We start from the raw sequence: 17,205 nt of genomic DNA, 5'->3' as shown, positions 1-17,205 counted from the left end.
ATAAAAAACCTCTGTGCACGATGCAGTGTGACCCGGCCCTGAAGGAATTACAACATGGCCTTTACTCGGTCGTCAGTGTACAGAACATTAAACAATCATAATAAAAATTATTTTGTTAGTATATAATTAGAAGGATAATTTATTCAAACCTGACTTTTCTTTTTTGTCCGTAATACACACGAGAGTGCTGGTGAGGGCAACGGTATCTGAAAACCAGAAGTCTGCGACGTCCGCTAAAGGTTCTATTCTTAGCTCCGCAGTGCAGCACAGAGTTCTACACAAACTTCCAGCCTCAGAGGATTTATCTGTCCAGTGGATACATGTTATATATGATGGCAATGTGCCTGCTAGAGCCTGCAAATGATCACTTTTCCAAATGCTAACTGCTGTTAGCTCCCAGTAGCCTCTGTGGCTGATGTTTTTTCCTGTCCCTTAAGTTTCGTTTTTAGTTTGAGGTGTGATCAGTGTTACAGCCGTTAGGGTCCAGTGAGGTCATCAGTCTAAGTTTACAATCAATTTCAAACATGTCACAACATGAACATTTTCATGGCTTGGAATAAACAACGGTACGTGTTCTAATTCGTCTCTGTCTCCCCGTCTTTCTCAGTGGACATCCGAGCCATACGAGAGCATAGACGCCAGCCATTCCCACGTCGCAGTCACGGTGAAAGACGGCACACAGTCAGGCGACCGATGCTGCAGCCAGGGATTGGACGAGACCCAGGAGGACTCGGCATCTGCTTCAACAGCTCCGGAGGCAACTGATCAGAAGACCGTCTGAGAGAGAGAGAGAGAGACAACACACACACACATGCACTCTCCCACATGCTTATATACAGAGAGGACTGTATGAAAAGTAACACATACACAGAAGAGTACAGAGGATTGTATGAGAGCATCCATGCACACAAACCTGCCTCCTCTCCTGTCCTCAGCATGTGGTCTCGCCCTGTTGTCTGAATGTAAACTAGTCTGAAAACATGATCTTGGCTCCAGAAGATGAATTAAAGACATTTTTAAATGATGCTGCCTCTTTCTACAAATTCACCCAATAATCCATGAGAACCCACATTGTTGGTGTAGCAGTTAGAGTTTTTTTTTTTTACCACAGTCCAAAAACATGCAGATTTTGGAGATTAGTAAAATTGGACTCTCTAAATTGACTGTGAGTGTGAGAGTAAATGGTTGTTTGTCTCTATGTTGCCTTGTGATGGACCTCCTGCGACCCCTGTGGAGGATAAAGCGCTAAAAGATGAGTGAATGAGAATACTTGAGTCATGTCTGTACCAAAGTAGCAGACCACCCTGACAATAAATCAGTATTAGCATATCCTGATCCTACAGTGTGTCCCATAATAACACTTTGGGCTCATAAAATACTGAGACATTCTTAATAAAAATGTTACTCACAATGAAGAATCTAGGTTAATCTGCGTATCATCCAACACTCAAAGAACGACACCATCGACATTTGGCAAAAATCTATTAATTATTTATTGTAAGTTGTTACATTTAGGTTTCTTTCTCTAGCAGCACTATTTAAATTACAGATATCCAAGGGCAGTTACTATAGATCAGTTTTCTCTTAATGCAAGATGTCATTGTGTAAACAGAGACTGAACCATAGATCGAAATGTAGCACAAGTGAACACAGTCAATGCGACGTTCAAGGCCTATGAACGATACAATTTTGTGTCTTTTTGAGATGAAACGAAACCATAAACGTGTGAAACTAAAATCAACATCTGGTACAAAATGAAAAAAAAAAGAAGTGACAGCTTCTTACACATGGGACAGTTTCAGATGGATCATCTGATATGGTTGCTAGTCCACATCAGTCAAGCTTCAAAAAGGTCTGTGGATTAGATTATACAAGAGGTGAAGGATTCAGAGATGATACTAATCCATGACAGCAACATGAAAAACAAACAAAGTGTGTTTCATACAGAACATTTTGCATTTTGAGTATCAAAGAATATGTAATTTTGTTTCACAACAACTCCTTTGACCTCTTTACAATGAAATTTAAGGAGTTTATTAACATGTTGGCATTTTTTTTTTAACGTTGACCACTGTGATGAGCAAATTGGACCTGGCTTTTTTTTTTGTTTTCAAAATTTGAGGAACCTCAATTTTTTTTTTTCATCAGGACGCAACATTTAGAAATGAGATTTATTCGCTTCACTTGCTGAGAGATTTAAGAAAATCATTGAAGCTGCCAGCAGACGTTTAGCTTCACCTAACTCACCTACTGCTGTGGCTGACAAATGAAAGCATAATATAACAAGTTGATATTTTTTGGATGCGTTAAATAAGATAAAATAAGCGAGCCTCAAAGTTGGACTGTGCTGACATAGCAGTATCCTAGTTAATCCTAGTCCCAGTTGACTGTGGATTGGTAAGAGTGAATTCTTCCAAAAATGCTTCCACACTTTCAACAGAATCTCACAACCAGGCTCAATTTATTAACCAAAAGGAGTTCGCATTTTTTTTCTCTACACTAGACTTGGGTGTAAATAAGATTTTAATCTGGATTAATTACAGTCTTCAGTGAAAACGTATCATGCAGAGAATTGACAATACTGACATAATGAAATGTACAAAAATCCCTAATGTAATGCTCAGTGCTGTTGATTTTTGAATTAGCTCTATTAAGATGATCAGGCCTGCAGGACGAGGTTAGACGAGAGGAGTCCCTCCTGTGCTACACTAACAGACAATGGTGTTCATCATGTTTGGACTGTTGAGTTAAGAAAAGTCCTTTCAATGCTACAATTAAGGGATTGGAGGGAGGTTCAGACCCAAGGACTGCTGATCATCTTCCTCAAGGTCATGATGAAAAGCAGCCGGATCCTTGTCGGGACAAAGTGTTCTGAGGTGTTCGAGGAAGCTGCGCGGGAGCTCACATGCTGTTTGAAGCTCAGCTTGTTTTTCTTTTTTAATCTGAACACTAGAAGTCACATCTGTCCCTTAAAAGGCTCAGCAAGAGAAGTAGCGGACACTCCAGGCTGCGTTTTTGACCATGAGAGGCCACAAGGATAACATTTCTCCTGCCTTGATGACAACAGTCAGGATCCAGAGGGAGAAATAAATGACAGTGGAGCTCGACTGACCAAAATACTTGATTAAAGAGCCCACTGCACTGGCCCAGTCCTGATAAATGTTGCTCTGCAAAGTCATGCGTGTGGAAATAGCCAACTGTGGTCTACATTTTTAATACAAAGTTGGTCCTTTAAGTCATTCGGATAATTCATGAGACACTCAAAACAATAATGAAGTACCCATCACCTTCAATATTAGTGAGACAATCTAGAAGAAAAATATGAACCTCTCAAAAGAGTTTCTGATATTTTTAATAGTCTGCATACTGCAGTACTTGAATACATACTCATACAGTATCGTTTATAGCAAATAACTGAATTATTTCATTTACTTAGCAAAAAGCATGCTGAATAGAAAAAATGTCACTTTTTTTTTTCTCAGTTGCCCAAAGTGACAGTGAAAAAAACGTCTTTTACTTTTCCACCCGCGAGTCATCGCTCAACAACTGTGATCTATCTACACAGGTATGTGACAAGAACCCCAGAGGTTTAGGCATCGAAATCAATAAAGAGAAAAGTGATTGCCTAAAACTGTTGAAAGCCGACTTCAACCGGTACCTGCACAAAACATCCTCTCTTCTCCCAAAGTAGCACAAACACCTCTGCAAGAGGCACGAGAGTGACGACAAGAGGGTGTCAGTGTTCGTGTAGGAGGAACGAACAAACGGTGCGATTTTTGCTGTAAAATGTGGCCGTCTCTGCTCCGACTTAAACGATCAGTGCTGCATGTGTGATGTTCCAGAGAGGAGGTGAGAGCCCAAGAGAGAGAGGGGAGAGAGACAGACAGCAAGAAAGATCTCGAGGTCTGATGTGAAGTATAAAGAGGCACCAAATCCAACCGAGGGAGCACACAAACCCAGATCGAGTTCCAAACTACTGTGACGAACTGTGGGAAACTCTCTTTTCAACAACAATGTCGTATTTTTGCTTTTATTCCAGCTCAGGAGCGACGTGTTCTGTGCAAATAAAGGATACAAATATTCAGATTCAAACAAACTGCAAAAGTGCGAGAAGTGGCTGAATGGTCTCGTACACAACTTACTCACTTTTGTAATATTAAGAAAAAAAAAAAAAAAGTAAACCCATTTTGTAGTGATGTGTTGCACACATCGATGCTACTGCACACAGTGATGGTCTGAGTGGATGTGGCTACAAAAGGAACAGCTAGAGGGGAAGAATGGGCTAAAAAAAAAGAAGTTGCTGCTTTTTTTTTTGCAGATGGCAGCATAACAAAACAATTAATCTAAATAGTAAGTGAAGTTTTTTTTTTTCTCATTGAGTCCAAGTTACCATTTTATATCTCAGCTCTTTTCCCAGTTTGTTTGAACTCAGCCCTTAGAGCAACAACAAAAGTCTGACCCTTAACAACTGAAAGGCTGCATTCACATGCGACAAAACGCAGCGCGTACCTCTGCTCAACGCGACGCAAAATAAAACACACACTCACGGGGTTCTGGTGTTGCATTTAAGTGTTGAGTGACTAATTCGGTGAAAAAGTGACAAGTCCTGGGTGACCTGAATACAACATTCAGATCACAGGCTGGGACCGAAGAGGAATATTCCGTCACAGAAAGTCATGATGTGGTCGCTCCTTGAATAAATAGATAAAAGTGTTCACCCCCCCCCCTCCTCAGTTAGGAAATACTGCACAGGATAAGCTACTCGTGTTGTAGCCTGAGTAATAGGATTTTTTTTTTTTTTTTTTAAACACAGCCGTCTACATCATCTTACCAAGACTCCAGCACACAGCCACGTAATGTCAGACAACACCACATTTATTTATTTTTTTCTCATCACGAAGGCATATACTATTTTCTCTGTATATTACTTGTCATATATATATATATATATCTATATATATATGTATTCATACTATGTGTATATAAGCGTACATTTTTGCTGAATAGGATTGAAGAACATCAGCAAAGGGCAATGTAAACCATGATCCATCTAGAACAGGTGAAAGGCGCGGTAAGATCGCACATTTCCCAACTCACCCACAGTAACAGATTTGCATAGGCAAAAATGGGATTAGCCCTTTGACAGTGGATTCCTGAATTCTTTAGAGAGATGCAAAATCTAGTTCATCTTTAACACAATTAAAAACATACATACATACAAACAAACGACAATAATAATAATCATAATAATAATCATAATCATAAGAATAATGTTGACTAGGCCACGCTCTCTTTAACCCCTCTGGTCACACACACATAGTCACGTTTCTGTGCACATTTGTTTACAGTGTTAGGCTTCAAGTAGATGTAAAAACAACTTGTACATTGACAACTAGATGTGAAATAAATTAACCAACATGAGAGGTAGTGAAAAGCCTACAGAGACGCTTGTTGTTGTCGTTTTCTTTTATACATAGGAAAAAAAAAAAAAAAAAAGTTATCAGTAAGGCCAAAGCTTCGCAAACCTCTTACATCCCCATCAGGACACTTCAGCTCTCACTTGTTTTTTTGTTTGTTTGTTTGAAACCACATTTCAACTTGAAACCCAATTTAAAGACATGAAAAAAAAAAACCTCAGTGATGACACTACATCAGTTCACATCATCATCATTGCTTGTAAAATCCACATTGGAAATTCAGTTATTAAAAAATAAACAACCGGATACTCTGCCCAGCCGTGTACAAGTCACAATAAATTAAGAGGAAAGGACGTAAAAGCGGAGAACCCGGAATTCCCACTGTGTCCGTCCTCCCTGTAAAAACAACTCCCCAGTTTTAAAACTCATGCCTGCAGTCAGGAAACGGAGCCAGCCTCCTGCTCACACTGGGCTCCCCACTGTTACGAGTATATTGTTAAGGTACACACGTCTCACAATATAAATGTAAACTTGGTTAAATTGCACCATGAGTTCATAATCTGGTTCTTGGTGAGACATTCTCCCGTATAATATTATGCGACAAGGATACAACATAGGTGATGTGTTTGCAGGTGAGCGTCATGTATCTCTACACACTCAAAGACAAATGTCTAAAGATGGAAATAAGACGCAGGCTCCCACGACTGAGGCTACATCCATACTATGTTTTCATTTCCGGATAAAAACAATCTGCATCCAGACGAGCGTTTTCCGCTCCGTATGAGAAGCACTCTGCATCCACACGAACATGCACAAGCCGGTGTAAACAGCAGGCGGATCGTCTCGTCTGCAGTTGTTTGCTTTGTTTCAGAAGTTCAAGTACTTATAAACAGCAATGGTGAAAAGTAAAAGAATGGACTTCAGTTCAATGAGGTGAATCTTCAACTAAAAGTAAGTGTTAATGGAGTTTGACCATCCACACGAAAACACAGCCCTTGAGTTTTCAAACGCTGAGGGTAACGTGAGCACAGTTTTTCAATGAAAACAGGGTGGTGTGGATGTAGCCTACGAGTGAAATGGCTGACTCTTCATTCCTCTGCTTCTGAACAACTGGGCGCATGCATTCACAGCTCGTCAGTAAAGCAGCAAAGCAACCTCGAGCAAGCCCTTGTGATGTCAATGTCGTCTGGTTGTGAGTACCGTATTGCCAAAAGTTTAAATATAATAGATTTTCTGCAAGTAACATTGTACACCGGTTGGGTTATTATTGGTTTAGTCTTTACACGGTCAATCTGACTGATTTATGTAGTCCATAAGCTTCTGTTAGCTTGGCTTTGAACTGGCTACAAGTGAAAACACTGTAAGAGCCATGATTCCATGGACTTGAAAGTGTCCATTTTAAGTTGCCGTTATCACAATTCAAAACCACAACAAACAGGGTTCCCACACCTTGGTTGACATCAAATTTAAGGTACTTTTTCAAGGACTTTCCAGGACCAATTCCTTCAAATTCAACAACCCAAAAGTGCAGCTTAAGATGGGAGGGCGACTTGTAAGAGCCGCTTCGCCCAATCACGTCCACTTTTAATGATTTGCAGCACGCTCTGCATCTGGACAAGTGACTGTCCTTGGGATCTTGGACAAGCTGGTCTTTGTAATTTTCTTAGGTGAGCCAGAGATCTTAGAATTTGCATTTCTCAGGCACCACATATAATTAGCTTTCTCTTGCTTAATGTCACTCGCTCATCGTTCTGCATGGAATCGCACTTCAACGGCGGAGACAGCGGACAGCATCCACAACACCGCCAGTAACCACCACTCCATGTTTGTTCTACGTAGGCCTCGTATCAAGCGATGCAGGGCATGACACAGTAGGTGGCCTTGTAACAAACAAGGGAGACATTTACCCTAAATATCAACTTCACTTCTTTCTTGCACATAATTTCATTGACTCATGGGTTGCCAAATTCAACTTTCAAGGATTTCAAGGACCTGTGGGAACCCTGAACATAAGATTTAAATAAACCCAATACTACTATCAGCCACTACTCCACATCCAATTGCACCTCTATCATCATCTCTACGTCCTGTATTGTCTCATATACTTCAATTTAGTTACTTATCAAATTTGGCACGTGAACTTCAGGTAGTTAAAATAGGTGGCAACATGGATGCCTACACTTATTCGTGAGGTGTGGCACTCTAAAAACTGCTGAACCAGGACTTCAGCTGTTCACTATGTGATGTGATGAACACACTTGGAGCCCCGGTTAATTAATAAAAAAAAAATAGCATATACTGCACTCATGCACTTTCTACGGCACGTTCACAGGCCAGGAACAGTTGAAATGTTCACATCATAAAAAAAAGTCATTTTATATTCTAAAAATGTTGATGGGACATTTGGCAAGACCGCCCCCACTTCTCGCAAAAAAAGTTTATATTTCTTGGTTATTGTATTTTTCGGTTCAGTGTGTGTAACTTTGCCACACACACACACACACACACACACACACACACACACACACACACACACACACACACACACACACACACACACACAGACACACACACACACACACACACACAGAGACACACACACACATAACCGCTATCAACGCATGCTATCAAAATCAGATTAGAAAAACAAACCAGTGTGTGAACGTGTGAGGGCTGGCAGTGGGGGTGGAGGATAAGCAAGGCTAGCACGAGCATGCTAACTGCTTACCTACCGCATGCTGAAACATTGTTAGCCTTCTTCAAAAACAGGCTCATTTTCATTAGCTCTGGTAAAAAAAAAAAAAAAAATCAAACATCAGTAGGGCAGCAGTTCACTAACAGACTACCATAAACTTTGCCAACTTCGTCTGCTGGACAGTCGGTAAAACAACAGCGACTGGCACGCTCCAGCCTGGTGACCAGTCACACTGAAAATCTTGTCACAGCGTCATTGACATGTTTGGCACCTGGTTCATGCATCATCATCTGCAACGAGATATTATTACGTCCAACTCCAAGGACTGTCATGTTTCCTACAGCGTCTAAAGCTAGACAACAGTCAGGTTTTAATAACCACTTTAATTGATTCAGTGCCTGCTGCATAAGCTTCCCATAATACTCAATTCACGATGAAACTTGAGAACGAAAACATCCTTTTCCTGCTCATGAGTTTCTAAATGCAGATGACTATTTGGAGCCAGTGAGGGTTTGGTTTTCTTTTCTCCACTGGTTATTTTCCCCCCTATTTGGGCACCTGTGCTTGTCAGGCTGTGATGGTCTGAGTTGGAAAAAACAAAGATGGGAGGTAGGGATCGTTGGACAAACTGTGGTTGCTTTTCCAGCAAAACTCCAGCAGCAATTGTGCTGCTTTTTCTTCCGTGTAAAAGCATTGGAATTTTTTTTTTTGTCATGAGTAATAATAGTACATGTAGCTGCCCAACCACAATTCTAGCCCTTACAGCTCCCAGTTAAAGAATCAAAGAGGGAAAGTGCTTGGACGGATGGATGGTTGGATGGTAGGATGGATGAATGGATGCTGCTTCTGCATGTGCTGCAGGAGCCATCGAACCCCCTCATTTAAAAAAACCCAAAAAAAACCGGACAGAATGCACCTTTTCCCATCACTGTACAAAAACAGCCACACGGAGGAACAGGTCCCTTCTGTTGAGAGAGAATCACAAGCAGAGCCAGTGCCTCTACTGGTTAAATGGGCAGAAACTGCCACCAAGGTTGGACAGTGAAGAGAACATAATGTGAGGAATGGGACAGAATTTAAAAAACAAAATGAAATAAAAACATGGAGAGAATGAGTTAGAGTAAGAGAGAACATCAAAGTGAGGGTAGAAAATATGAGGTCTAAATATTACAGTACAGGAACAGTTGGCTTGTCCTTTTTGTCTCTCTCTCTCTCTCTCTCTCTCTCTCTCTCTCTCTCTCTCTCTCTGTCACCACCACCTGAGGAGTCCGTGTCCACAGGTAACCAACAGCCGGCCAACAGGGAGGCCACTTCCATCAACAGCTGACACGTGGGTCGGCCAGTCAACCAAACCAAAACAGCACAAATTGCTAGCAAAACAATCACTGGCCAGCATTAATGGTCCTAAACTGACCAATAACTAACCAGCAAAGGCTGACCTGGCTCCAGTGGACAACTGGATATAAATTGCTTAAAAAATATAAATAAAAAAAACAAAAAACAACCAGCTATCTTGGATGTCATTCAGTCTTTTCAATCAAAAGAGAGGGAAAGATATTTCCAAACCCAACTTCTGGCACCATAGTAGTATTTGAAGTTTAAGTAGTAGTCTCGTTGGTGTACAATGGCAATGAGGGAGGGTGGCGGGGTCTAGGTGTCGAGGCAGGTGCGCCTCCTGCTGGCCAGGAGGTCTCTGTAAGTGGAGGAGTTAAGGAAACGGGGAAAGGAGTCGCGGTGCATCAGGGTGTAAATCTGGAGCTGGGCCTCCTCGTACATAAGGTTGCTGGGCTCAGCGAGGCTCTGGTTTATTCCTTCTCTGACCCGCGAATCCAGACTCACCTGTGGTGAGAAAAACAACATTTATTTAGTCATTCCGATAACATTCAGTCAACCACAGCTGCTGTGCTTGGCAGCATATGCTATTAAGACATTACTCAGACAAACTTTGCCTTGATAATTGGCCCTACATACAAGTTATTAGGATATATTCAAATGATATATATCCTAATATATTCTATCTGCTTGTTTTATAAAGTACTACATGGCCTGGCACCACCCCCTCTGCTAGAGTTTATTAAATATCGACGAACTCGGGTAACCAGAGCAGTAGTAAACAGGGACGTTGAGGTTCCATTTAGGAAAACCTCCTTCAGCCATAGTGTACTATCTATTAAAGGTAGTGCACTATGGAATACAATACCATCAACTATAAGGGAATGTCCCACTCTGGCCAATTTCAAGAGCCACGTTAAAGCGTGGCTTAGGACTAACCAAACATGCAATCACCACTAAACATACTAATGAATTGTCCTGTTTTTTTTGTTGGTTTTTTTGTTTCTTGCTGTTTTGTATAATTAGTTTTATTATGTATATATTTTGTTCTTTTTATTCCAACATCAACCAGCCTAATATGGACTACAGATGGAAAATAGCCCCTGGGCTATAATCTGGCACATTTACATGTACTTTTGTATGTTCATTAATGTGCATTGTCCTGAAATAATAAATAAATAAAACAAATAAAAACATATTTGCTGTGATAGTTCAGCCTGGACAAAAGTGGTGTCTCCAACTACAGGCTGATACTGTGGAGTTAAAATGGTTGGTGGTTAATTCTTCTTTAAAATGACTTTCAAGCATCTTTTTTAAACCAGCTTCACAAGCATTTTCTGAGAAAAACCGGCATGGTTATGCTGTGGTAGCTAATGGGCACAAATTCAGTAGGTACCTCTTTGGGTGACAATATGGACACGTAGTCTTCGTATATGATCCTGGTTTTCTCGTCCACCACCGATGGATTGGTCTCTTTTTTCAGCTCTTCACAGGCCATCCAGAAAAGCAGGTTGTCCTCGCTGTACTCCGAGCGCAGGAACTCCCTGAAGACCTCTCGGCCCTCCAAGGAGCGCAGCATCATCTCAAAGCTCCGCGCCCATGACAGCACCTCCTCTAGACTGGGGTGTCTGCGGTCAGGACATGAACGCGTGTGTGAGAGAGAGACGGATAGAGACAAACGCACAATCACGGAGACACACGCTTGACATGACTTACTGTTCTTCTGCAGCTTCAATACTGTCCATCTTGGTGCAGGTCTGTCGTTCACTCCTCTCCATCCTGTCTTCGTTCCTGGAATGCAGACAAAATGTTGCTTGTCATGGCTAAGCAGTCACGACTGGTATGTGTAAGTCACAATTAATCGATTAATCGATTATTAAAGGTGCCATATATAACGTTACGTTTTCTGACGTAACTGGCAACCCGTGGTTGCTCAGCAGATGAGACTCTACTGACTGCAATGATTTCAAAACATAAACATGATTTGCAGTCTGCAAAATATATTTTTTAATGCAAATAGTTTGGATGTACTGTTGTTGTTGGTGAGTTCAGTTTGTTATATGAACATTATTCCTGAGTCTCAGTGACATATTAGAAGGATTTTATGGCCAGTTGCTTTAGATTTATTACATAATGCACCGTTAAATTAATCATCAACTATTTTGATAATCGATTAATCGGTTTGAAGCTTTTTTCATTATTAAAACACGATTTCTAATTGTTTTAGCTTCTTAAATGTCAACATTTACTTCGTTTCTTTGCTGCACATAACAAAGAAATCATTAAAACTGAATCATTTTGGTTTGTGGACAAAACAAGACATTCAAGAACATCGTCATTTCTATGTTTGACAAACATCAACGTTTAAAAAAAAAACAAAAAAAAAACATTTTCTAACATTTAATGGACTAAACCATTAATTGATTAATCGAGAAAATAATGACAGATTAATCGATTACGAAAATATGAAAAAAAAAAAGAGATGACTGCCACCACTGTCATGTGACAAGAATGTGAGTGAGGGCTGTAAATGTCTGCATTTTTTAAATGGTTATATTTAGCTGGTTATAGCTAGGTACTAAAATGCATCAGGACAAGTAAATAAAACAATGTATCAGACCAATATCAGTAATGCTGGATATTCTCAGTTGTGCAACTTCACTAAACTTCAAATAAACGGGTCGTTATCCGTCTTCTGCAGTGATTACTGAAGAGCCGATCATTTGAATCAGGAGTGTTGGAGCAGGGAAACATCTAAAACATGCAGGACAGTGTGTTCCCAGGTCCAGGATTAAGAAATTACAAGTATTCTATGAATACACAAAAAAATCAATTGTTTTCTTGACAGTAGTTTTGTGTTGTGTTTAAGCTTCTGACCACTAGTTGGCAGCAGGCTTTCAGCCATTTGACTCTCCGGGAGAGAGTCAACTATCTTTCCTCTTCTCTCATATAAGACAAAGAAAACTGTACATTGTTTGTGTATAAAACATTTTAGCATTTTTTTCAGTGTATAATATTCTCAACCCTGTGTTGAGATACATATCATATTTCCAGATTCTTGCTTAAACTGAGCCTGAATCCATTCATGCATTTATAGAGACAACAATAAGCAGATAAATCAATGAAGAAAAAGGACGGTTAGTTCTGACGTTACTCTACCGCTCGTTGGTCTCCACTGGTAATCACACTGGGAAGCACCAGTGTGATTTTCAACCGACAAATATAATCCCAAGTGAGCGTCGCCGCATATTCAAAGTCTGTGAAACAATAACGCTTCAGTGAAAGTCTTTATATAAACTTTGAAAAACGAACACCCGGTAGCCTCTCTGTCTATCGCAGCTCAGTCACACTTGCTGAGTCCACAATGCACACACTGATCTGTCTATTTTTGTCCCACCATGGAAGATCTTTCCTTCCTCTTGTTGTCTCTTGTCAAAGTCCCCATTGTGCGGCAGTAATGGGCTAAGCTAGCCACAGCCCCCGGGCGCCCTCACAATACAGCTAAATATACAGGCTGTTCTTCACAGCTGTTTTGCATGTGATCTGTGGATGGAAATAGATGGCACCCCAACCAGATAAGGGCCCTGTGTGAGGGTGGGTGAGAAGGGGTCGAAGTGTGTAACACTTGCATACACACTTAGCCTAAGCATCTACAACTCTCCTGTGTTTAATACACTCACATGTTTTTACCACTTGACTGATCATAACGCTGAAAAAAAAAAAAAAAAAAAAGAAGCAAGGATTTCAATGCAGCTCTCTTCCAAAGCATCTCATACATGTAGCAAAAACATCCACTGAAAAGGCACATTATCCTTCCCAGCCTCCACACTACAAACATAAGGGACTGACCGTTTTCCAGGCTCACTTTAGAGGCGCTGACGCCGACGTTTGATTGAAAAACACATCGTGGAGTCACGGAGCACTCACTACTAGGCCCAGTCCACAAGCTGCCACCACTCCAGATGAAGTGGTGTGAAAGAAGCAGCACATTCACCATTCACTGACTGAAAACAATGTTTCATTCACTCCTCTCTCCAGGCAAGAGTGCGACCACAGTGAGGCAGCTGTGAGAGCCTCACAACAGCTCCTGGTTCTGGTGCTTTGCTCAGGGACAACGTGGTGCACTAGGTTTTTTTATGTAAGCCCTGTGGAAATCTTGGGTAATACTTTATAATAAGTACACACTATTAGCATTAGTTAAGCATGAACAGATTTTGAATTCATCATTTCTAACGCATGAATACTCATTAGTATGTAGTTTATAAACACAGTTATACATGTTTTACTTATGTATTGAGCGACTGCTGGACACAGAGAGAGGTGAGACAGCAGTCCCTTGTAAGTCAATCAAAGAGCTCATGTGTTGGAGGTGGATGCTGATTGGCTGCTTGAGTATAGCAGCTATTTGGACACTGTTTATAAACTACATACTAATGAGTGTTCATGCATTATAAAAGATGAATCCAATATTTATTAATAGTCTTACTTGTTATAAAGTGTTAGCGTATATCCTTTTAAAATTTGGTTTGAATTGTTTGAGTTATATAACTCAGTTAATGTTTAGAGATAATACCAACGGATGCACTATTTATTGTCTTTTAACTTAAGGATTCAAGTAATTATTCAAAGTACTCTATGCATGTTCTGCATAATCTTGCACACAGACATAATCATATTATTAAATACATTAAATTATTCACTTCAAGTTCTGTCCAGGAATGAGCAACAATCACACAAAAACAAAAACGTTCTCCAGATTATTTACTGTAGTAGAGTTTGAAACAAATGTTATTAATATGAACAAGCCACATAGAACATAAAACCATAACTATAAATTATATAGACCTATTAGGACTGTGAGTTTTCCCCCAAATTAACTCGTTTAATGACCTGTAATTTGTTCAATTAATTCAACCCCCTCCACCCCCGCAAGCGCACGCCGCTCAAATGAAATAATGTTGCATCCAGTGGCCGTTTGTTCATGTTTGTTAACAGCTTCATTCCTGATATTATATGATAGATACACAAGAGCGAGCGTGTCTCTCTTTCATTTACATTGTTACCTGCTGATGTGATGAGTGTGTTTGTACACGCTACAAACTGTGTTTATATTATACAGCGTTTTTCTTCGGAATGATACAGCGAGGGTTTGTTGAGTGAGCCTTGCAGGTTTTACCGGGCTTTTTCTTGAGATGTGGGTGCTGGCGTCTTCCATGTTCTCTCCACACAGCTGCCCTTAGCGGCAGGGGAAACCGCTCACGAGTCTACTAGTGGTCATGTGACACAGAGTCCTGCTGCTCAGAGCTCATTGAATGCAGCGAGGAGGACTTCTGCTGCATTCAGTGAGTGTGTGGAGTTTACGTGTGCGTGTTTCGTTGCGCGTTTAAGCACTCCATATTAGTCAATTTGCACGTCGTTAAAACGCAAATGACGATACCATCGCAAACGGTGTATATCGCTTACCTCAAGCAATAAAGCATCTGAAAACCGCCATGTCTAAGCATTTCTGCTTCTACAACATAAATGGCAAGTAATGAACACATCTGCAGTCATGTGATTTGGGTATCCCATGCAGAGGATACAGGAAATACCATATATTAAAGGACCGATAAAGAACTTTATGAATTAATTTTGGATTTTTAAAAGAAAAGATCTTTTTAACCCAGCCCAAGTCCACTGATTTGTCAACAGAGAATTATCACTTCGGGGCAACATGAGGGAAAAACAAAAAAAAGTGTTTTTCAATGCAGACTTCTCTTCAACAAAGCTGTTCTCCTTGTCATAAAACAGCTAAATGCTGGAAAAAACTTGGTGTGTATCATTTATGGTGTAGTATGCTAGCAATGCTATAACAGGGTCTCTGCAGGTTTCAACAAGTCAAATTTAAGACTTTTTAAGACTTTTTTAAGACCATAATGAATACAATTTAAGGCAATACTGGCAAAAAAGTACAAAAGACATGAAGGAAAATTGGAGCCACAAATCGTTGAACTTGCAATTCGGCTTAGCTGTGGGCTTTCATTAAGTTTTCACCGCTGCTATGCTATGCTAAGCTGTAACACACCGCGCCTGCGCACAGCACACTAGTAAGTGTGACCGCCTCGATAAATTCTCACCAGGCAGCACAGGTGGCCTACTTTAGTTCCGTGTTGATATGCTAGCATCCTCAAAAATCGAAACATTTCAAAGCGAGACTGAAGTTAATGCACGCTTTAAATAAAAGTAACATGAATAGATTTTTTTAAAGCTCACATAGAGTGGTCCTGTTGCACATATATGTTAGTTATGGAGGTCTACTTACATACATTAACTTGTTTTTATGGTCAAAAAAACCTCCTAGTTGATGTAAACAAGCCTATAGAAATCCTCTTTTCTGATATTTGAGACTCAACTTTCTCACCCAGAAAACAGAGTCTTGTGATTGGCCAGTACCCAGAAATACACTGCTCTCAGAAGCGCAGCTCCCCCCTCTGGAACGGTGGATGCACTGCTCCTCATTATCAAAACATTGTTTTAACAATGTTTAAAAATAGCTTTGTCACGACTCCCCGCCGCAGTCCCTTTTATGACTTTGACCCAGAGTCAGACCCAGAGTCAGAAGACACTGTCACTCGTGAAACACCTTCACAACGGACGTTCTTCTTCTTCTGCGGTTCAATGTATGCAACCAGATGTGCCCGGACTAGTGCCCGGAGAAGGACGATCTGCTGTTCCGGAGAACCGGTGTTTATGTAACCGGACCAGGTTTTTTCAGAGATCTAAAAAACACAGCATTCTCAGCAATGGCTGAACTGTTTGTTTTGAACCTTCAGGGCTTCTTCAACAAGGTACGTCCACTTTAAGAACTTTCGAAATTGTATTTAAGACTTTTTATGAGATTTTAGGAAAATTTAAGACATTTTAAGCCCTTAAATTCAAATTATTGGATTTAAGACTTTTTAAGACCCCGCGGATACCTTGTATAATGACAATAGAGGATAAATATTTCTATTTCACTTTACAGGAACACATCCAGAAAATATGTATGCAGTTTTTTGAAGAAAAAAAAACATCCTCTACAGGTGTCAAGTATTTAGCGTGATCTACCCATACACTTGAACAATAACACAGCTCTGTTAATACTGGAGTGGAACCTTAATTAATGTTAGTGGTAAATCCTGTGTTTGTCCTACTATTTCATCTAAATAAATATCTGCTGTAAAAAAAACGTCGATTACGCCAGGTTTATTCAAGACATGCTTTTGAGCATTACATACACGTGTTGCATGAGTTAAACTCATTGACAGCTCGCTTTATATAAGACCAGCTTTAAATCGCATCACTTCATTCCAAATTCCTGTAGGTGTATAATACTTTCTTACCAGAGACACTTGCAGCAGCCGCACCAGCAGAGGCAGCAGGTATTAGGTCGGGGCTGTCCGGGGGCCTGGGGTGGGGCCTCAATGTGCGCCGCCTGCCTTTTTCTCATCTCCACTCCACTCACACTCTGGGGCTTCACCATAGATGAAAGAGGTAAATAAACACGGTTAAATATACCTCGCAACAAATATTGATCAAGCAACAATGCACCACACAATATATCTTCTTAAAAGGTTAAAACGAGAAGAAATTTAATCTATACGTGTGTGTGAGAGAGTAAGAGAACGAGAGAGGGAGCACTCAAGCAGAAGAGAGGATTCCCTCCCTCGTACGGTACGAGGGTTTCTGGCTTAACGCCAAGTCTTTCACTCATTCATTTCAATGGGCACAGACACAGTCACA

At 40.5% G+C, this 17,205-nt stretch overlaps 2 protein-coding genes across 3 annotated transcripts in view; one reads left to right on the top strand and one right to left on the bottom strand.

The window, feature by feature from the left end:
• The window catches only part of pcnx2 (pecanex 2), a gene marked incomplete at both ends in the record, with an annotated part of 34,980 nt that extends 34,199 nt beyond the window's left edge, over positions 1 to 781 (top strand). For both annotated transcript variants that reach the window (XM_083897810.1, XM_083897809.1), the window contains one exon: positions 608 to 781. In XM_083897810.1, the coding sequence (XP_083753936.1) occupies positions 608 to 781 (174 nt within the window). The remainder of the gene's footprint in view (positions 1 to 607) is intronic.
• An 8,981-nt stretch (positions 782 to 9,762) lies between these two features.
• rgs17 (regulator of G protein signaling 17) lies at positions 9,763 to 16,912 on the bottom strand (the record flags this gene model as incomplete). The annotated part of the gene is made up of 4 exons (XM_083897902.1): positions 9,763 to 9,951; positions 10,841 to 11,072; positions 11,161 to 11,235; positions 16,806 to 16,912. 4 exons carry the CDS (start codon positions 16,910 to 16,912, stop codon positions 9,763 to 9,765), a joined length of 603 nt encoding a protein of 200 aa, XP_083754028.1.
• Between the last annotated feature and the right edge of the window lie 293 nt (positions 16,913 to 17,205).

The sequence above is a fragment of the Microchirus variegatus genome, assembly GCF_963457635.1.
Source record: "Microchirus variegatus genome assembly, chromosome: 11".
Taxonomy (NCBI): domain Eukaryota; kingdom Metazoa; phylum Chordata; class Actinopteri; order Pleuronectiformes; family Soleidae; genus Microchirus; species Microchirus variegatus.
The sequence above is the reverse complement of the archived record's forward strand: the minus strand, read 5'-3'. Positions and strand labels throughout refer to the sequence as shown.